At 44.6% G+C, this 23,414-nt stretch overlaps 1 protein-coding gene across 3 annotated transcripts in view; it reads right to left on the bottom strand.

The window, feature by feature from the left end:
- The window catches only part of ERBB4 (erb-b2 receptor tyrosine kinase 4), a 1,059,049-nt gene that overhangs the window by 208,118 nt on the left and 827,517 nt on the right, over positions 1 to 23,414 (bottom strand). For 2 of the 3 annotated variants that reach the window (XM_088474078.1, XM_088474079.1), the window contains exon 12: positions 1,842 to 1,886. In XM_088474078.1, coding sequence (XP_088330204.1) covers positions 1,842 to 1,886 — 45 coding nt within the window. Of the gene's footprint in view, positions 1 to 1,841; positions 1,887 to 22,788; positions 22,944 to 23,414 lie in introns of all 3 variants that reach the window. The other variant, XM_088474081.1, reaches the window with a different exon arrangement.

Raw genomic sequence — 23,414 nt, 5'->3', positions numbered from 1 at the left:
AGGCATGATGTCTCCTGCTCTATTACCATAATTGCAAAGAGAGAATTGCATAGCTGCTTGCGTGCAGCTTTGCAATTCCGTCCTAGGGCCGTATTCAATTAGAAGCGAAGAGCCAGTTTCGCCGATTCTTTTTCAAAGATGACGTCATTTTCGCGGGTTCCACTTTTCCCCTTATTCAATTTGTCGGACTTTTCGCGGGTGCAAAAAGTTTGCGCCTTGTAACCAGCGGAAAAGTTTTGCCTATGAATACCCGCCGGAAAAAAGTGCAGAATTGGGGTTTTGGGGTCCAAAGGTGCGGAAACCACTCTGCACCCTTTGTACACCCCCCTTGACGCTAACTGCGTCAAAAAGTGCTAAAAATAACACCACAAAGGACACCCCAAAAAAGCACTATGAAAAAGTGGGCGAAAACAATCAAAGTGGGGGTACAAAACAAAAACTAGCTAAATAGCCTTTGGAGGGGTCTGCAAGTATGGGGGAGGTGTATTTTTGATCGCAGGTGCTTGCCGAAGGTGCGTTTTTGGCGCTTTTTAATGCTTGACTCTAGCCATATTTAAATATGCTTGCAGCCATTTTCATGTACCCCAAATTTGATGGGACTACTTATTTTATTAAAAAAAAGTTGCAAAATGCTATTCTTCACCACTTGCTCAAAGACGCTAAATAGCGCCTATTGAGACCTTTTAAAAAACCAAAATACCTTTAGCAGGGCTATTCGGAGGTACCCACTTTAGGTTTCGCCCGGTCCCATTTTCGCACATTTGCAATTGAATACGGGGATGCACAAGATAAGTTTTTTCCGGCAAAATTCCTGATGACGGCGAAAAGTTCGGCAACGGACTTATCGCTTCTAATGTACACAGCCCCTAAGCTGAACCAGGCCGTGAGTTTGGGAACACCTGCTCTACAGTGAAAGTCCTAGATCACTGTCAATAGATTAATATTCTATAATACATTACAAAATTCAGTGACACCTAGGTATGAGGCCATTATAAACGTACCAGGGGACTAAAGTGGCTGCCCTTTTGCTCTCACAAATCAAATGTTACTCTATGTATAGCAGTCCCAATACAAACCCTAACACCAGAGTGATACTGTGCATAGCAGTATGAAACGTTAATGCCCTTCCCATAGATTTTTGTTCTCGGAATCCAGACCACATGGTTAAAAAAGGGGGAAAAACACCAAAAACGAAAATGCACTTTAGACGTGGCTAAGCAATGTTTTTTAATGCGGTTTCCTGTGTTGCACTGACGATGCAATACTGACTGGTCATGTGTGCTAAACATGAAAACAGGGCCGGTTCTATCATTTTTTAACCGCAATTATAAAATGTAGAACTTAACGGTGGGAGCGCCACCCACTGACCCTGTTACCGGGTAACGACAGCGGCAAATTTCCAGCAATGTCCTTAGAAAGATGATGGAGACAAAGACTCAGGGGTCTATTTACTAAGCAGTGTTAGGAGACAGAGTGAAAACTGATAAGAAAGTGATAAGGTGCCAGCCAATCAGCTCCCAGCTGTCATTTTTCAAACACAGCCTGTGAGATGGCAATTAGGAGCTGATTGGCTGGCAACTTCTCACTTTCTTATCACTTTTCACTCTGTCTCCTAACACTGCTTAGTAACTAGACCCCTAAAGGCATTGCGATCTCCTGCCCTTTCTCTGAAGACATCCCTGGAAAGATGGTGCCACCGCCTTCAGCCAGATATAAGGGTGGAGGGTGCTTCTCATGGAACACAACAGGTAGGTCAGTGACACACATTAACATGGGCACGCTCACGAATGGCGCCAATGAGTCAGGAACTTAAAAGTTAGTTAGTTAATCAAGGTCATTACCTGTCTAGGATTCCAATGCAGTCCTTGATACGGGGCCCTCTACACCTGCAATAAAATAAGTTCAATCAATAGAATGAAATAAAAGTACCTGGATATAGAAAGTCAGCAATAAAAGCTGTTAGCTTATATAACACAGTGCTTCTCAAATCCGATCCTCACGCACCTCCAACAGCACGTTTCCTTAATAACAAATTAAAAAAAAGGCAAAGTTGACAGGCAAACCCATAATATACGGCAAACGATAAAGCATTCCAGCTGCAGATAAGAACAAAAGCCCAGCATTATTATTTACACCACTTCAATCAGGGCTTGTCAAGAACGAAACCTTTCAGGATTCGCGTCAGGCTGTCTTCGCGGAAAGGGTTAACTTCAAAGTTCTTTGTCTCAACTGCCACCACCGACAGAAATAATTACCATGATTGGCTTTCAGACAGCAGCGAAACAAAGAGGACAGGGGCTTGCCCTCACCCTCCAAAGCTGACATTAGCAGTACCAAGCGAGCTTCACCTGTGCCCAGAGGAGATCTGCCAGTGCCAAGGTCTTGTTTTTCTGCCCCTCTGTGGTTTTCTGGCTTGCAAAACACTGAGCCCATGATTACTACCCACAAAAAGCACCGCAGACCGCAGCTTAACTCCATGCGAGTGGCAGTTAAATGGCCAACGCACAATTATTTCTTTTTTTTCCCTTTTGTATAAACCCCCAGAGCTTGAAATTGGAATTGGCAACTACAGGACAGGCTGATGTAGACTTGTGTGTTCAATACAAATAAAAAAGCTTAACAAAAATTAGAATTTTTGAAAGCCAAACAGGCTTTATAACCAAAAGCCGGATGATGTTTTATGTTCAGACTTTGGGCAGACACACACCTGGATTTCACTTTTCGAGCCCATTTTAAGCACCTTATTCAATAAAGTATTTGAGCTAGAATTTGATTCTTGTTTTTTATGGCAAGCTGGAAAGAAATGGCTCAAGGAGAGCTGAGGACTGGTGTGATTCGTCGCCTTCCTAATGCGTCTGCAGATTTCCGCTCATTTGCTTGATGACTCGTGCTGACGGAGGTATTCTAAGAGCGGTTTTTATTTATCCTCAATTTCCTCTCTTTTAAGAAAGCTTCCATCTCACTTATCTAGGGATAACAATTTAAAGCTCTAGATTGGAAGTGTTTTTCTACATACTGTACATAACAGGTGGATGATGGAAAATTAGAATGCGTGGGGCACAAAGAATATTGACTTTTTCCAAAACAAATTTAGTTCAGATATACATCCTTCCGTTGCTTGTTTCTGATGAATTTAGTTAAGGGTCCATGGAATGGTTCTATATTGCGCGACCCACATTGCCATGTATTGCCGGCAAATACATAAAAAAAAAAAATTGTGATTGCATGAGAAATATTTTGTACATTATGGGGCTGAATCTGATTTGGGAGCAAAGTAAAAAGAAAAAAATGGTGTATTTTTAAAACTTGGCAAAACCATGTTGCACTGCAGGTGGAGGATATATGACATGTGCAGAGAGATTTAGGGATCTATTTAACCAGCAGTGAAAAGTGTGGAGAAGTGAACCAGTGGAGAAGTTGCCCATAGCAACCCAATCAGCTTTCAAGTAGCAATTATCAAGTACAGTTTATAAAATAATAGGTAGGAGCTGATTGGTTGATATGGGCAACTTCTCCACTGGTCCAATTCTCCACGCTTTTCACTACTTGATAAATAGACCCCTTAGAGATGAGAGGGGCAATGTACGAAATCAAATGTAAACAATAAAGCTGTCCAGTATTTATCCTGCATGCAAATATAATAAATGTATTTTCACAAGAAAATAACTGCTCTCTAATATTCAGATAGGGACATCGGTGTGGCAAGAAATACAATAAAATTTTAATCAAGGACAAACCATATACACATACATAGACAATATTGAAATGAAAAAAATGAATGATAATAAATATATACCATGCAGCAGTATATTATCAAAAAACTGCAGCAGATATAGCAGCATACACAAAAATAAATTAATATATACCACAAATGGCTGTATTGAAGGGAGTTGATCAGACTCACAATAAAACAGTATATAAAAATCAAACACAAGAAAACCACAATGTGGCTGTTACCAGTAACAGTATCCAAAAAGAAACTGGTATAGAACGTCTCTCATCGTTATCTGATCGTCCTGCATGTGTTGGATGATCGTTATCGAACATCCAACACATGCTGCAAGCCCCTTACAACTATAACGACCTTAGTTTCTTGACCATGATTTTGTTCTGGTCAGTGTAGCCACCTTACACACAGACTAAAGGGTATTGGAACCTACTCAACTATCAGGCTAAATAATACTAAACCATTATCACAATACATCACAGGTTCTCAAAGTCAGTCCTCAGGACCCCAAACAGTGCATATTTTCCAGGTTTCCTCACAGAGTCACAGGTGAAATAATTAGCTCCACCTGTTGCTCTTTTAAAATGTGTCAGTGAGTAATGACTGCACCTGTGCACCTGCTGGGTGATCTGGAAAACGTGACCTGTGTGGCGTCCTGAGGACCGAGTTTGAGAACTACTGCAATACATCATGCAGAGCTATGGAGCTCAGTTCTCATGGGCACAAACCAGGCGGTTATTCCTCCCATGGCACATATCTGTCTTTGGGGAAATGGAAAACGATTCCCGATCACAAAGACAAGGGTGGCACCAAGTAAAAAAACATAAAAGTAATAAAAATTTTGAATGAATGCCTCCAGAAATAATTGAAAGTCATATTTTACCCAAAACTGAAAAAAAGGAGAAAGCATCAGGTGGAGTTTAATAAAGTTAATTAAAAAACAAAGAAAATAAAAAAAATGCTCATGGGCAAACATGTTATGCAAATAACTTTACTTACACTTTCCTGGGTTTGCGATGTAACGGGCCCTGTCCCTTTACTCAGTACCCTAACTAACCACCTTTTATGTTCAACCAAACTTTTTTAATTTTATTTTATTATTGCCACAATGTCTTTACATCTGCTTTTGACACAGACATTGCTATCTTTGCCTAACGATTTACTGAGAATAAGCCTCCACCCAAGGGGCATAGCTCGCTCCTCCCATTGGTGTATCTAGTGCCACTCTGGGGCACATACAAAGAGGCTTTGATGTACTATTGCACACTTACTTATGATAGTGCTGCTTTACTGTACATAGAGCCCAATTCCTTTCTGGAATAATATTTAATCTCAGCCTTAAAGACTGTTTCTCTCTGCTATCATACATCATTTATAAATATTTTAGTCTAAGCCCAGGGAGCTTGAGAACAGTATACAGTAAATGTAGATTTATTTAAATTAGGCACCAATAAGAGGTATTTATCCAGCATTTTGGACAACTTATTACAATTTCTGTTGAATCGAAGGCCTTATACTGTAGCACAGGGATTCCCAACCACGGTCCTCAAGACACACTAACAGTCCAGGGTTTAAGGATAGCCATACTTGAGCACATGTGACTTAATTAGTACCTCAGTTATTTTGATTTAACCGTCTGTGCTTAAGCATGGATACCACTAAAACCAGGACTGTTAGTGTGCCTTGAAGACCGAGGGGTCTATTTACTAAGCAGTATTAGGAGACAGAGTGATTAAGGTGAAAGCCAATCAGCTCCCAACTGTCATTTTTCAAACACAGCCTGTGAGATGGCAGTTAGGAGCTGATTGGCTGGCACCTTATCACTTTTCACTCTGTCTCCTAACACTGCTTAGTAAATAGACCCCCAAGGTTGGGAATCACTGTGTAGCAGCAACAAGTTGATTAGCGGGCGACATAACGTAAAGGAGTAAGACTGGTAATCCTAAATGAACGTCAGTTTTAAAATAATGATGGAGATTTTTGGGTAGACCTATCTTCTAGTCAATGGACATTTTACTAAATATATAAATATAATTTTTTATTATTATTTAAAATTATGCCGATAAGCAGCTAAACGCGGCCTATTTTTAAGCTAGGGGTAATTTTCTCAGCACAGTTTCTCAGCAACATACAATATTGTGACAAGCAATATAGCGATATCTCGGCTGGGTTAATGACCCTGAGATATGTGTTTGTCATCTAGAGCCAGCTGAGGTATAATTGACAAGCAGGTGAGAGCAATCTGTTTGCAGGCATTCAGCTCACAGTGTTTACTGCTCTGTGTACCTCTAAACGTGCTTCAGTGTGTCCTCTTTCTGACAGGGACTCACAGAGCAGGCCGTACGCAGTTGTGAAAAAAATATTTCCACATATAACTCAGGACTTTCTATTTATAAGTGTGGTAATCCAGGTCTTGGAACAAAGTTCAACTTTTTTCTAGTTATTTTACATTTTTATTTTTTATTTTTTTGGGCAAAATGCCTCCAGACTTCTCTTAGTAATGTTGTATGTTTTGTTCTTAATACTTGACGGAACCATATGAAGGCTGGATCACAGAATTCTTTGGAAAACTCTCAAGTTAATTAGCAAAGTATTCAGGCTACTGTACGTTCTATGCAAGAGAACTGACTTGGCACTTAAGGTGCGTATCCACTGCACGAGAGAAGTGATCGATTGAACGATTACGACATCGTTATTGCTCAATCGCTCATTAATCGTGCAGTAATTATGCCTGCAACGACCAGCGATGCGAGCTCCCGCTGGTCGTTGTCGGCAATTTTAAATCGCCTGAACATGCAGGCCAGCCTGACGAGATCGTCAGGTTGTGCATGTTCGGGGATGAGGGAGGGTGCCGGCACGGAGCGACATATCCTTCAGTGCGGGCACATTATCCACTGCGCAGGATGATGAACGATTACGATGTTGTAATCGCACAGTTGTTCCACTCTCATGTAGTGGATATGCACCTTCGATCTGCAGTGATCAGTTATCGACGCATTTTACTAAGAAAAGTGCGCCGGGAAAAAGCTGAACAATACTCAGCACCCATCGATACTGACTGCCAGTGGTGAGACTTTGCTGGCCTGTTTGGATTCCCATGCGCATGGGTGAACCGGTTTTGCTTCCATTTCCACTGTCGATACAGATCAAAAAAGTGTAAAAAAAATATAGAAAAAAAAATTTTCAACCATAATTTTTTTTTTTTAAGAAAAAAAATAAATGCTTTAATAAATGCATAAATAAAGCATTATCTGCTGCTGGCCGCCCCTGCCATCGACATCGTTAATAGGATTGCGGAGGTACATGTACTGCCGCCGTCCATTTAAAATAGTCCCCATGGCTGGGTATTATCCGCTGATAGCTACAGGGCAGCTGGCTAAGGGGCTTATTAAGAAGGGAGAAGTGCTCCTATGCTATGAAAACAAACTCACTCGATTTAGGGCTCATCTCCCTTTAAAAAATATACTGTCCTGAAATTTAGCAGCGTATGAAATTAAATTATTTGATTTGTACAACTACAGATGACAGCAGGGAAAACAAGGAGGTGACACCATGGGGAGAGATGTACTAAGCTCTGGAAAGTGATAAAATGCAGAGTAATAAACGACCAACCACTCAGCTCCTAACTGTCATGTTACAGGCTGTGTTTGAAAAATGACAGTTAGGAGCTGATTGACTTGTACTTTATCACTCTCCACTTTATCGCTTCCCAGAGCTTAGTACATCTACCCCCCCCCCATATATTTTAACAACTATACACGTGCTATAGATATATAGCAGAAGTTGCACAATTATGAGACGGTACGATATGAAGAGGAAGATTGCTGAGGATGAAAAAGGACACGCATTAGGATGACTTACAGTGACCAATAACTTGGAACAGTAACAGGGATTACAGCAAATTACATTGTACTCCAGGATTTCTATAGATACAATAAATAAGAGTTATAATGTATCTGGAAATAAAGATTGTGAGAAATAATGACTTTACTGAAAGGGCAGTGAATGCTGAAATGAGATTTCCAGAAGGAAGCAAATATCGGAAAATATCTATTTAATATTATTAGGATAATCAACACAAGGATACCCTAACAAATGGCAAGCCTGTTATACATTGCAGATAATATTAGTCTTGTCTACTTTAGGAATAGTAGTGAGGAGTTTTAAATTACAGAAATAAGCTTACTAGGATGAAAGCATTTATAAATAGCTATAAAGCAGAAGTTATAATGCATATTAGAATGTGTCACTGTGATAAGCAACTACCTACATGAGAAGATAAAATATAATGTTATATAGGACATTATGAGGATCTACAGGAGTGTATATATAAAGCAGTGCTTTTACAGGATTTCCCATAACAAAACCAGTATGATTATGATATACCAGTAACTATTGAGGCTTTAAGAAACTTTGGCAGAGGGGGAGGCACAGAGAGGTAGCTTCAGGGGGCATATCTATAATGGGTGCAGGGTGTGCGGGGAACACGGGCCCCTGGGTCCAGGGGGGCCCCGCACCGCACTCCCTGCACCCATAGTATTACTTACCTCCCGGAGTCCCATGTCGGCGCGGGGGTCCGGCGCTGTAAAAAGTGATTGGAAAATGGGCGCGGCGGCATACTCAGCGCATACTCTATAGACTCTGGGTGCACTCTAGTCGCTGCACACGGGCCCCCTCCTCTCTAGAAACGCCCCTGGGTAGATTCACTAAGGAGCTGCCTGCCAAACTTCAGTGGCTTTGACCAATAGTCTGCTCCTATTGCTATTGCCGTCTTAAAACTATTGGCGTATTTTGACAAACTGCAGCTCAGTAAATTTACCACTTTGGGGCCTATTCATCATCACTTCATTTCTATAAAAGCAGGTGCAAATTAACATTTTCACCTACTTTTGTAGATGTTAAGTATCTGGCTTATTCATTATAAAGGTAACGTTGGAGATGTCACAGAGATCTTCTAGTTACCTCTCACTTCCGATCTGGTCCGGTATCCCCACACAACCTAAATTCATCAAGCTCCAAAAATACAACATTTTCAGAGTTTGACTGAAAGAACCTCTGTCATCGGTTGCTCCAATACATTTAGTACAGTTAAGCTCAAAACAACAGGAGTGATAATTAACGTATATTATGTTAATTTATACAAATACAGAAAGTGATGGTAAAAGGATGACAAACAGTACAAGAATTTTTGACATAAAAAGTTAGAAAATCAGCCATAGAAATGTGCGACAGAAGTTGTTTGTTATAAATAATATCTGGATTTGAAATGTCCTATAATGTGATATAGGACATAAACCCTTTTCAGCCTCCGGAAACTGCGGGGCCTATTTATTAATATCCGGCGATAGGGCAGATTTTCTATCGCTGCTCCTAGTGTCGATAAAAAAAATCACCTAGCACTGCAAATTATCATTGAGGCAGCAGAGCCATACAGAGTGGGAAGGGTTAGCTGAGGAAATGTGCACTAACATGCACAGTGGAACGGAAAGCTCAGACATAGGCTTTCACATGCAAAATATAAAGAAAAAAAACAAAGTAAAAAAAAAATAATGAAAATATTTATATATTTAGTACTTGCCCAATGGACAAAATATATATTTTATTCGGAATCGCTATGTAATGCCGGCGGATCAAATATCAACAGCGGCAGCCCGGCGGGTCAAAATCCCGACACCTCTAAGTAAGTCCCCTCTCTCCCCCTTAACCCTCCCTTAGGGGTGCCTAACCCTAACCTACCCCCCTCCACAGGTGCCTAAACCTAATACCCCCTCCTTGCACCCTAAACCTAACCATCCCGAGGGGGGGGGGGACCTAACCCTAACCTCCCCCCTAATGCCTAACCATAACCTCACCCCCATGGGTGCCTAACCCTAACCCAACCTCTGTGCACCCTAAACCTAACCCTCCCGGGGGGATACCTAACCCTAACCTCCCCCCATAGTGCCTAACCCTAACCCCCCTTCCCCTAGCCTAACCCTAACCTTCCCCGAGGGAGTGCCTAACCCTAAGTCCCCCCGGGGGTCCCTAAACCTAACCCCCCCATCCCCGGGCTAAGTGTATACTTACCCGGCAGAGAGAACGATCAGTCCGGCGTCTCGGCATCGGGATTAACATAGGCGTCAGTATTTCGACGCCTATGTTAAATCTCTTGCCGGGGTTACTCTGTTGGGATTGAGACCGTCTCATAACTACATCCCATTTTATTCACCTAATAAATATTTTTTTTCATTAAGTTTCCTCTGTTAAGAAAATCCTTGTTATGTAGGCTTGCCCCCTCTCCCTTTGGATGTGTCAGCTATTGCTGGTGAATTTTACAGCGGATGGGGACTGTCGCTATCGCTGATGGTGACTCATTGAAGTATGACGTTGAACTAAAAGTCTCATGGTCACTGCCATGCAAGACTGCCTAGTCTAAGAATATTTCAAAGCGCTGCGGTAGTGGTATATTATGCCGACATTCGTCTACATAGTCTGAAATGTCAACATAGACCTCATGTCGACATTAGTGTCAGAGCCCAACCGCAGCCTAACCCTAAATCTAAACCTAACCCTGTATTGTCGCCATTCTAAGAGGTATATTACTAAAGTGCAGGTTTTTAGAAGTCAAGTTGTTGCCCATAGCAACCAATCAAATTTTACTTATCATTTATCTGGCACCTTCTAAAAGGTAATAGCTAGAATCTGATTGGTTGCTATAGGCAACATCTCCAAAACCTGCACTTTAGTATATACACCCCTGAATGTTGACTACATACCAGTAGCTGTTGATATCAATCATCAAATTGAAGGTATTGGTTAAGCTGTATACATCACAAAATAGTCCTGGCACATGCAGCCAAACAATATATAAATAAAGTAATATCGATCAATATCGGATCATAATACCAACAGTTTGGATTAAATCGATATACTGTACAATGCCACATTATGCTGGGAGCTGTACTCGAGCTTTGGAGCAACAATGCAAAGTAGCAAGAACGCAGGCACAAGAAAAGAAAAATAATGAACACAAAAATAATTGTAAATCAAAATCTTTTTTGGTTTTATACAATTTTTTTTTTCTCTATAATAAGCAATTATTTTATGCATGAATGATGGTTTTTACTCTCCACCAAACTATACTATGAATAACCTCATATCCACTTAGGAGAGAGGCTTCACACCAGGACATAAGCATTATAAAAGCGCACACTGCATGAATGCTGACTCCGGCCATCCTTAGCTGTGGACACATTGCAGCTGGGCACCTGCCTGCACAGACCGTGCCTGGATGTGATATTGCAGCAGTAGCACCAAATCACGGTACACACCAGGGAACCCATTTAGCGTTTGGTATCTGTACTGCATGCAAGCTTCCTGACGGTTTGGGTAAAATCATGGGGCTTTGACTCCAATGCATCCAGCCGACGAGCTGCAGGGAGAGGAGACTGGCTCGCTGCTGTATCATTCCTCCATCCCTCACGGCTCTGTTGTAATTAGATTTGTGATAACGGTAAAAGGTCTCAATGTGAATGGCAACAGCTGTTGACATCAACGTGTTATACTGAATAATTCACTGCACTCCCTAAAGAACGCCAGCGTTTCTCACTTCCTTTTCTATATACTTTGAACCACTTAATTCTGTCACGGGTGAAAAACAAAACACTGGCAATGTATGAAATCACAGCACTCTATTACCAAATTGGTATTTAAATAAACTTGAGGTTTAGTGGACAGTTTGCTGACTTTAATTTTTATGTTCATTAACACTGATATGAGGTAGTTGTCAGGGGCGTTTCAAGAGAGGAGGGGGCCCATGTGCAGTCTCTGACCGGGGCCCCCTCCTCTCTCTCTCCAGCGGCTGGCTGCGCACTCTCTGATGGTCCAGGGCCCCGTGTGCAGTCTCTGTCCAGGTCCCCCTCCTCTTTCTCTCTGACTGCCCTCCGCTCCCTCCAGCGGCCGCTCTGGTAGACTCTGGGCACTAGAGTGTACCTAGTGTCTACAGTGCATGCACAGATCACCGGGAAAATGGCACTGCCGCCATTTTCCCGGTGTTTTCCCTACTGCGCAAATCACCGGGAAAATGGCCGCGGCGGCCATTTTCCAGGCGAAGTTGACAGCGCTGATACTGGCGCTAACGTGGAACTCCGGCGGCGGAGTGATAAGTATTAAAAATATGGGTGTGCAGTGTGGGCCCTACCTGGACCCAGGGGCCCGTGTGCCCCGCACCCATTATAGAAGCGCCCCTGGTTATTGCGAAGACCCTGACAGATTTTTTTTCTCCAGTATATTTCACTCTTGTTATATTGATGACTGAGGGCCTGATTCAGCAGTGTACGCAACAGCGATTACGGATGCAGTCAAGCGATTGTTTGCCATCGGGCATGCGTACAAGCCGCACTGCATGTGCGCAGTGACCGCATTGTGATTATGGACGCGTAAAGGAATCCATGGCATGGTGAGTGACAGGCTGTCAGAGTTTGGGGGTAGTGACGGGGGAGTGGTCAGAATAACGCAGGCGCGCCTGTCCGTGTGAACACCGCTTCATGGGCGTGCACGAATTAGCCACTGTGATTGCATACGTAGCATGAGAGCTCACTGTGTGCAGCGTGTCGCCACCGTTACTGTGGCTGGTCAGACCTGCTGTTAGTGCTACTTGACGGGCCGATGTGCGTCAATGGTACCGAGGCATACGCAGAAAAGCGAGGTTGGACGGATATGATAAAGCAGTGGGTGTCCCTATGCCAGTGGTGCTTCGCAGGCATTAGCATATTTTCGCAGCTGCGATGGCAATTGCGTATGCTGCGGAATCAGGCCGAGAAATGTATGCATTCTTGGCAATGACCAAGCATTGACTCCCTCTTGTATGTCTAGTATTAATCCCGGTAGGATGGGAAAGTCAAGAGCTAACCGCAGTATAACCGGTAAATTCACTAAAGACCAGAGGAACATAGGGGTCTGCTTACTAACCTTGGAGAGCGCTAAAGTGTATGGAGATAAAGTACCACCCAATCAGCTCCTAACTGCCATGTTACAGACTGCGGGCCTGATTCAGCAGTGCACTGCTGAATGCAGATTCTCGATCTTTGAGAATCTGCGCAAGCGCCAGATCCGTTCTGCGCATGTGCAGAACGGGTCTGCGAGGCCGCACGCAAACTGTCAGCAGACTGTCAGAGATTGACAGTCTGCTGCCATTTGAGGGTGGGGAGGGGGCGGCGATGCCCTCCGTTTCCTGAAACGGAGGCATATCGCCGCCGTTGCAGGGGTGGGCAGAAGCCAGGATCTCCGACGGCTGATGGAGATTTCCTGGCCTCTTCCCTTAAATTGCAGAGGCCGTCTGCGGGACCCCATGGGTCACCGCAGGCGGATGATGGTACGCAGATTAACCGATGCTGCGTTGGACAATGCGTTTAAGTAATGCACAGGGGGCGTGATTACTCCTGCTGCATTACGATATCTGCAAGGGTCGCAATTGCAAAGCTGCCTGCGTGCATACATCATATATCTATAGCCTGCGCGCATACATCATATATCTATAGCCTGCATGCATACATCATATATCTATAGCCTGCGTGCATACATCATATATCTATAGCCTGCATGCATACATCATATATCTATAGCCTGCGTGCATACATCATATATCTATAGCCTGCGTGCATACATCATATATCTATAGCCTGCATGCATACATCATATATCTATAGCCTGCGTGCATACATCATATATCTATAGCCTGCGTGCATACATCATATATCTATAGCCTGCATGCATACATCATATATCTATAGCCTGCTTGCATACATCATATATCTATAGCCTGCGCGCATACATCATATATCTATAGCCTGCTTGCAGCTTTGCAATTACAATCCTTACAGAATCAGACCCAGTGTTTGAAAAATTGAAAGTTAGGAGCAGATTGGTAGGTACTCTATCTCCAACCACTTTATCTCTCTTCAAGGCTTAGTACATAGACCCCATAGTTTTTAGTGATTGCGACCTCCAAAGCCTTCCAAGCCAACACTCCCAGATACAGTACAATGCAGACCAGCAGCAGCCTCTCTAGTTGGAATCAGCAGATCCGGCTAATGCATAGCCACCCACGTGCTGAGTCACATAGACTGTGTTGCAGTGGATAGCACCAGGGAAAGGACAGAATGGCATGCATAGATCCAATGCAGAGTTATAAATGTAGCCAATTACAGTACATTTATACACTTACAGTTAGAAGATGGATTACAGTTTTAAGGTGCATACACACTAGACGATATGCTCCCTGAGCGATATCGTCTAGTGTGTCCCCGGCAGGCTGTGCTCAATGTCGTTCATGACATTGAGCACAGCCGCTGAACAATATCATTAGCGATATCGTTCAGCGCCGGGCTCTCTCACCCATTCCCTGACATGCAGCAACCTGACGAGGTCGTCAGGTTGGCCTGCATGTCAGCCCGATGAACGAGGATGACGAACGACCCGCGGGAACACGCGTCGTCGTCATCGTTCATCTTTTTTGTGTTAAAAATGGACGATAAAGTGGACGACTGAACGATAACGATATCGTTATCGTTCAGTCGTCCACTTTAATCGCCCAGTGTGTACGCACCATAAGACAATTAAACGGCTGCTCCACTGACAACAGGATGACTAGTTAGTTACTCTGCATAATCTACCGCCTGCAAGAGGTGCAATGCTACTCCAGGAGAATCGATATAATCTGATGTTGTGTCTTATTGGTAGCGCAACAAAGTATAAGTACAGTAGCTAGAATAATAAATCTAAAATCTGACAATTTATTCTAATTAAACATGGGTCAGTATAAATGGCATGAATAAAAATGTAGAAATAAAATACAAATAAAATTGAGATGAGATAGTAAAAGTCAATGGAAATACAATTAGGCTACAGTGTAACCAATAAATGTGTCCAACTGGATCAAGTGCAGACAATGTATATATAAGTGGAAACAATTGTGACAATTCGTTTAAAAATAGTCCTGTCTAGGAGAGCAATGTTCTGATACAATGTCATTAAATATAAGTTCACAATTGTTACATGGAGTTCTGTAATAGTTTTTTAAAGTTGGAAGCTGTAGCTACTGGGCGCTGCATATTTCGAACCTGCGAAAACTCTTTGAAATTGAGAACGGGGATATTTGAAATAGGCGAAAATGACGCCATCGGCGGTAAATTATCATTTCGCTCCAAATTGAATATGGCCCTAAAAATAGGAATGGCTACACCAATTATCACACTCCCTGGCTCTAAGAACCCTGAAGAACAAATGGAGACTTGTACTGTAGGTAAAGCAGCTTCCCCATGTTCCTGGCTTCAGAGGAATGATGGGCTTTGTCAATTGTGACCAATACTGGTTTATTCAGTTCTATGACTTTTTATAATCAGTCGGCTTACTGGTACATTTTAATAAGTGCCCAGTGACAGGGCAGGTTCATGAAGTTGGCAGAAGAGGCCTTTGGCGTGAAGCAACAAGACCGTCCTTCAACACAACCAAGTCCAGCACTAAATACAGTCAGTTATTTCCTACTGCTCTGTATCTGCGGAAGAGCTGCTCACTGCGTAATCTGTACCTGCCCACCATCAGCAAGTTTCAGTTAGCGATCAGGTGCCATCGGAACCTTGCACGGATTGTCTGGGCAGAATAACCTCGCTCATTTATGCTCACACTCCATGAGAGCTGCGAGCAAAAGCGAGCGAGATTTCCCCTTCCTGGGGTTGCGCAACCCCAGATTCTGACCGATCCTCGCCCTTAATTTAATATGCCCCCTACAGTTTCAGATGTAGTTTGGCATCTTTGCCTTGTGAGACAAAACACGTCGCCCATCCACCACCTACTGGAACCTTATAATTAATCCTATTCCACACTCTCCTTTCCTACACACTTAAATACCTGTAGACAGAACTTCCCATTGATGATATAATTTGCACTGAATGCCATACTAAAAGAAGAAGCATAGTGAAAACAGCTAACGCAATAAAAATTAAAACACAAGTAGAACACTCCCGAGTAGGGAAGCCACGACATGCATCCAGTTTGGCCTGCATCCACAGTTGGGACTAAGGGGCTGAATCAGAGGCGCTTGCAAAAAGCGAGCGCTCGCTCTGAATCAGGGCGGCCGCTTTTTTTTTTTACCCGGGTGACCACCCACAGCTTTTGCGAGCGGCCAGGTGATGGTCGTGATTATCGCGACCATCGGGCTTGCGACGAGACCCTTGTGGTAGGGTCTCGTCTGCCGCAAGCCCCAGTGAGCTTCCTGCTCAAATAGAGCAGGAAGCTCACTACTGACATCACGTGTCCACACGTGTCTAGTGCCCACAAACGGCAGGTGTTCCTTCAGGGACGCCTCCGTTTGACCAACCACCTCCCCTCCCCGCCCACAAAACAGGGCGAACTGTCGATCAACATCGACAGCCGCCCCATTTGTAGCGAGCACCGGAGTGAGTGAATGTCTCACTCGCTCGGGGGCTCGCGCATGCCGCGCGTTCGCAGTGCCCCACCATCGACCCGCTTGTGAGCGCATAGCGCTTGCGAGCGGGTTTGAATGACACCCTAATACTGATAGTGGGAAAACACCCAGTGTTATAATCACATTCCATGGTGACAGATGTTTACACTTTATAGTGAATAGTGATAATTGGGATGGATGGTATGTGATTATGGGGCCTATGTACCAAGCTGTTTGATACATAATAATTGTATGTGTTGCTCCTAGGTACTAAAGCACAATACAGGAGATTTCACAGAAATGTCCAGTAAAGGGACTATTGCTATGTTCTGCACAGGTGTATGCATCGCGGTGCGCGAAGACTCCACTACAATCGGGACTGCGCTCGCAGTGACTATTCACACCCATCGCAGAGTGACTGACAGGAAGTACCGCTTGGGGGAGGCTCTGATTGTACTCGATGTTTCCGATGATTTTGAAGTCTTGTTAAGTATTACGGATGTGTGTAAGGTAAAGTTGGCGTCCTCATGTTAAGCTGCATATGGCATTGCGATTGCAATCATTAGCATATCTTCACAGTGAGACCGTGAGCGTAATCGATATTGCGATGGCAATAGAGTTTCCATGCTGAATCAGGACCAAAGTGCTAAATAGCGCTGCAAATCGCAGTCCCCATTATTATTATTATCAGTGAGAACTATGATCTGACCCCTATGTACTAAGCTCCAAAAAAGCAAAGCTTTTCGGAGTTTAGCCCCAGTAGTTTACACCAGTGGTCGGCAACCTTAATTGGGATGTTAGCTACTTGAGAAAAATGAAACCTCCTGAAGAGCTACTGACATTTTTGAAAAAAAAATCTGGCTAATAAGTGAAAAAGTAAAGATAATTTAATGAAAAAAATGTTGCATTTAAATAATACAGTGATATTGTTGAACATTTCACTTTTAATTACCGGATCCCAGGGCTGACACGAGGCACGTTCGACCAGTGCGGTTGAACAGGGCCGTCACCCCATAGAGGGTGCACCCAACAATTCCCGATTTCAGTGGGACAGTCCCATTCAGTGCAGGCATCCATTCAGTGCAGGATGAGGGCTGGGCTTGCCCCCAGCCTGATGTTAACTGGAGGCGTTCCATGCGGGCAAGGCCCCAAATAACGTCATTTAGGGGGCGTGATCTATGGTCATTATGCCATGCCCCCATTTTCTACACAGGGCGTGGCTCCCCCTGCCGGTTCCAAGGAGGGAAGTACAGTAGAGGAACGAAAGATATAGGCAGGGCTGTTGTGTGATTTTTCGGCAGGGCTGGGCAGGAGTCACTCGCCCCAAATGCAGTCAACTCCTGTGATGTCCAGATGGTGTCCGTCACGTATTGTGCCACGAATACGGCGATCCCCTGACTTGCTTCCCCGTTGCTTCACCCACGGTTTTGTCAGAGGTCACTTCCTCCTAGTTGACTCAGCAGTACTGCGGCTAGGTGAGCTACCCGAATTACATCCGCGAGCTACCGGTAGACTGTAGTAATATATATTGTGAAGATTCCAGGTGTACAAACTGCAATAATGAGTCTGAAAAAGAGTCCTGGCAAATAGTGTGTGGCCATGGAACATGTATTAATGTGGACGCACTAATATGGAATATAATTGGAGCAACACTAACTTGCAGTCAGACAGGTGGGATACTGCACATAACCCTCAAAGTCACTCCAAGGAAAAAGCTGACATCAATCCAGAAAACCACATACTGCAAATGCTGAACTGGGCTCAGATTTGGTGACTGAGAAGGTCATGACATACTGTATGGATATCATCAAGGCCATGATCATCTCGAAATCTGGTCACCAGGTATGCTACAGTATATAATGGGGGCACTGTCAACCCAGAAGACCCTCCCAACAGGAAAGTACGGCTACAACTTGGAGTGAGGAAGGTCAGTCATTACCTTTAAAGTTGTGAGTAACACAGATGATGGTACCTAGACCACGCCAGGAATATGCACCCAACAACAAAACTACCAGAACAATTCACTGCTGCAAGCAGGCACTCAAGGCTGCAGAGTTCTTCAGAGTAATACAGGTGCTCTGTCTGTTGACAACATAGTGAAGCATGACAATCTTTTACCTTCTTCCCTAGTTCGGCAGTTTATTGCTGGTGCACGTTGCACCACTGAACTTGTAATTGTGCGCGATCAAGTGTGATGAGCGGTTTATCCGCTGCAACCCGACTGCCCTGTGGAGTTCTTGCCAGTTCGTTTTTGATAATCTCGCTGCCTGCATCACAGGTTGAAATTTGCAGCTGGCTCATCTCCCTCCTGTCGCCTGTTTTGCCATGCGCTTCGAATTACGGCCCAGGTATATGATCCTCAAATACGCACTTCCACCTGGTGGTGCAATGATATTCAGCCTGTGCTGACAGCACCTTAAATACGGTTATTCATGAAACATTAGCAAGTTGGGCTATCTAGGCCACTGCATCTCCAAACGTGTCCCAACAGTCAGCCTTCTGTCAAATTCACAAGTGTTTCCTCTTCTTGCAGCTAGTTCTAGGCAGCCGGGGCAGTCACACATTTTTATACCTGGCCCATCCTATTACAGGATTTTAGTTGACATGAACCACACCTGTGGCACGTGCTTTCAATATGCTTTGCGTTCCTTATTTATCCAGGTGCATCCATTTCTTGTCCACTATTGTATGTTGTTCCTTTGGTGGCATGGGTATGAAATACCGCCGGCCGCATGGCCGGCGGTTCGATTCCCGTCAGCGGCAGCCTAACCCTAACCACCCCCTTCCCCGCTACCTAAACCTAAGTCCCCCGGTGGGGTGCCTAACCCTAAGTCCCCCCCGGGGGTGCCTAACCCTAACCCTCCCTCCCCCTAGCCTAACCCTAACCCTCCCGGGGGGGTGCCTAACCCTAAGTCCCCCCCCGGGAGCCCTAAACCTAACCCTCCCCCCCTGCGGCTGTCCGCTCGCGGCGCCCGGCATCACTACGATCGTGATGCCGGGCGCCGGTCTCCCGGCGTCGGGGAAATGCGGGCGTCTACATCTAGACGCCCGGCATTTCACCCTTGTCGGGATAAGACAGTCGGGAAGCCGGCTGCCGGTATATAGGCAGTCGGCTTCCCGATTGCTTCCCCCTTTGGTAACTCTGTTATGGCAAATCATCTCTTACAGATATTCCCCACCTGCCCCTTACCATGTATTTTCTCATCTTGTTTTAATTACCGGCTCCCAGGGCTGACTCGAGGCACGTTCGACCAGTGTGGTTGAACAGGGCCGTCACCCCATAGAGGGTGTGCCCAACAATTCCCAATTTCAGCGGGACAGTCCCATTCAGTGCAGGCATCCATTCACTTCCACCTCCAAAGGTCTGTATCTTCTAAAATGTAATAGAATGCGATCTGGTGATGCTGTCACCACTATGCCAGGAACATCCTATTTCCAGCATAACTTTTTAATACCACTCCAAAAACAATGAGAGTTAAAATACTAGACATCAGGGGATATACTGTATTTACTAAAGTGCGAGTTTTTAGAAGTGGAGTTGTTACCCATAGCAACCAATCAGATTCCACTTATCATTTTTCTAGTGACTGTGTCGACATTCATCATGTCTACACGGCTGAGATCTCGACATGACAGAATGTTGACCTAACGTCCTTGGTGGCTCAGCGGCCACTTACCTGGTCAAGGTGGTAGGGGCTTCTCGGGTGACGTCTTCAAGGTCCCAGCGGCCATGTGACCGGCACTTCCGGGGTAGACGTCTGACGGAGTGGCGGTTCCAGTGAGTATTTTATCCCTATCCCTTACCTTAATTCCTAACCCTCCCCCTAGTGCCCAACCCTAACCTCCCGCAGCCTAAACCTAGCCCTCCCGGCGGCCCCTGACCCTCGGCATTCTTTCACATGGTGACATTTCAGTTGTTGACACCGTGAACATGTCGACATTCTGAGGATGTCGAAATGGTATCTGTTGACATGTTGAATCATGTCAACATGGCTCCCGGAGCGCGGCATTTACACATACACGGGCAGCAAATGAGGAATCAGAAGGGCCACACGTGTTCTCCTATGTATGACACATACATCATGCTTGCAAATAAACATAGCGGTGGTTCTGGCACCTGGATTACTTTGCAAACGCTCTCGTCAGCAGTGGGGAGGGATGATGTAGCTATACAGCTAGATTTCCCTGTACGGTACAAGGCTCCATCTTGCAAAGTGCTGAGATCATGTAAAGCGAGGCAGGGAAGGGCTTGGGAGACCTCGAACTCCAATTGTAACAAGGTAGGAACAATGTTTTTATTAGCACTGCTGTAATTGCTGCACATTACGCCCGTGTTTTGCTGTGGGTGCACATTCCAATTTAAATTGCTCAGCCACTATGGGACCTGATCTTCCATTCCTAGAGATAGTCCTGGGGCATTTAATGAGAGCAGGGGGATTGGAGATCATCTTGTAAGACACATTGTCTGCACACAATACAATTCTAGCATTCAGCCCCTGCTGGAAGGAAAGGATTATCTGAGCAATATTAAAACAACACATGAACAGCACATCATGAAGCCACATTTAACCTCGTAACAAAGCTCTATTGTAATTTAATGCTAACAGAGGGCCTGATTCTGCAAGGATCGTAAATGCAAAGCTGCACTCAGGCTATAGATATATGATGTATGCACGCAGGCTATAGATATATGATGTATGCACGCAGGCTATAGATATATGATGTATGCACACAGGCTATAGATATGATGTATGCACGCAGGCTATAGATACATGATGTATGCACTCAGGCAGATTTGCAATTGCGATCCTTGCAGATATGATAATGCAGCAGGAGGCATCACACCCCCTGTGCATTACTTAACCGAGCTGCATTGTTCAATGCAGCATCGGTTAATCTGCGTACAATCAGCCGGCTGCGGTGACCTATAGGGTCCCGCAGTTGGCCGCCGCAGTTTACAGGAAGAGGCCAGGAAATCTCCGTCACCCGACGGAGATCCTGGCCTCTTCTCTCTCCCCCCAACAGCGGCGACATGCCTCCTTTTCGGGTAACTGTGGCTGTCGCCGCCCCCAAATAGCAGCAGACTGCCAATCACTGACAGTCTGCTGCCAGTTTGCAAGCATACGCGCAGACCCATTCTGCACATGTGCACAACGGGTCTGGCTCCTGCGCCAATTCCCAAACATCGGGAATCTGCGTTCAGCAGTGCACTAGCGTACATTGCTGAATCAGGCCCAGTGTACGCATAAACCACATCAACATCAAGTTCATATATATGACCAAGCTCAACACATGGGGTCTTATGTAATAGCTTGCGAAATGAAGGCGCGGGTCGCGATCCCGGCAAATTAGCCCCATATTTTAAAACAGCAAATATTTGCTAAACTGGCAAACTCGCCAGAATCGCTCCCTTCCCCGAATAAAATTTCCTTTCTTGTTTGAGGTCGGGCCACGTTCAAGGCCAGAGGCTGCTGCGGTGGAGCACAGGAATAAGGTCATTTCGTTATTTTACAGAATGTACCTGATAAATGATAGCTCGAGGCTGATTGGTTGCTATGGGCAACTTCTCCACCCATGAGTGTCTATACCAACTATACAAATATATTTTCTCCTTGTACCAGCCGGTGGACTTATGGTCATATCTAACTTGTGGGACACCAATTGACAGAAAGTCCAGAGACCAAGTCACGAGCGGAGTGAGATTCGGCAGCTGAGCTAGAAGTTTGGGTTGAGTGATCTCACCCACTACAGCCGCACGGAGACTCCGATAGATTAATGGTCATATCCAACCTGTGGGAGACTAATTGGCAGAAAGTCCAGAGACCGCATCAAGAGCGGGGCTAGATTCGGCAGCTGAGCTGGAAGTCTGGGATGAGTGATCTCACCCAATCTAGCCGCACAGAGACTGTGAGTACGCCGGTTTTTGGGTGCTTCTAAACGGAGCTCTTTATAATATTACTCCTGGATACATTGTCACCGTGATAAATACCTGGCTTGTGTCATATGCTTAAAACAAGAGAGCAAGCGGCAACAAGTTGATACCTGCCATTAAGATTCCCAATCGAGTTAGTGACCATCAATTAACTTTATAAAGTTACAAATTTATTGTTTGCGGACACTGGATTTTCAAATTTTTCCTTCATCGACTGTATATTCGTCATAAACAACAAAGCACTGATGTGCAAAAAGTATGTGATTTATGTCTGCCCATTGATCTATATTGCTGGAGATTTTTGGACTACATATAATAATTTTTTCCATATTGTAACAACTTTTTTTGTGCTTTATAATTGGTATATGATATATATTTTGAGCATTTTTAACCATTGCTATTGATTTTTATTGATCATAATTGTTATCTATATTATTATGTGTTGTAATAAATACTGATTACATCTAGCGCTCTCTTCTGTATATTTTTTTTTTACTTCTCCACCTGTTGTCTTTTAAAAATTTAATACATCTCCCCCTTAAGTTTAATAATGCAAAAGAAGCAATTCCAGAACATAATCTGCTGCACCGACCGCAGCGAAGGCTAGATCCCAATGTAAAAGTGATAATACTTGATATGATATACCAGCAGTCCCCTCTTCTATAACAGCATATCATAGACTCTTACCCCTCGGTGCAGTTTGCATGGCAGGGTCGACATTCTTTATCCTCATCCGCATATTTGAAGATGAAGCTGTGCGCCCCTTGCAGCCCTTCTGGGCATTTCTCAACACAATTTGGGCCATCTTTAAAGTTGGTGCACTTTTCACAGTGGTCGGGACCCTGAAATAAAGACGTCTGTTAGGACTAATGTAATGAAAACCTGGGATTACAGTATGTTTATTTCATACTGCCAGCAATCTCAGCAATTAGCAATAACAATTTGACATTTCTTACATTTAAGAAGCAGACATTGGGCCTGATTCAGACCCGCTTGCAAGCGCTATGCACTCGCAAGCGGGTCGATGTTGGGGCATTGCGCACGCACGGGGTGCGCAATGAGCGTGCGCAAGCCCCGGAGCGAGTGAGAAATTCACTCACTCCGGGGCTCGCTACAAATGGGGCGGCTGTCGATGTTGATCGACAGCTCGCCCCGTTTTGTAGGCGGGGAGGGGGGGGGGGTGGCTGGTCAAACGGTCAGGAACGCCTGCCATTTGAGGGCGGATCTACTGACATCACGAGTGATGTCAGTAGTGAGTTTCCGGCTTTATTAGAGCCGGAAGCTCACTGGGGCTTGCGGCAGACGAGACCCTA

Source organism: Taudactylus pleione, unplaced genomic scaffold (assembly GCF_031769625.1).
Source record: "Taudactylus pleione unplaced genomic scaffold, aTauple2 ptg000147l, whole genome shotgun sequence".
In the NCBI taxonomy this organism is placed as follows: Eukaryota; Metazoa; Chordata; class Amphibia; order Anura; family Myobatrachidae; genus Taudactylus; species Taudactylus pleione.
This window is presented reverse-complemented; position numbering and strand designations above follow the sequence as displayed.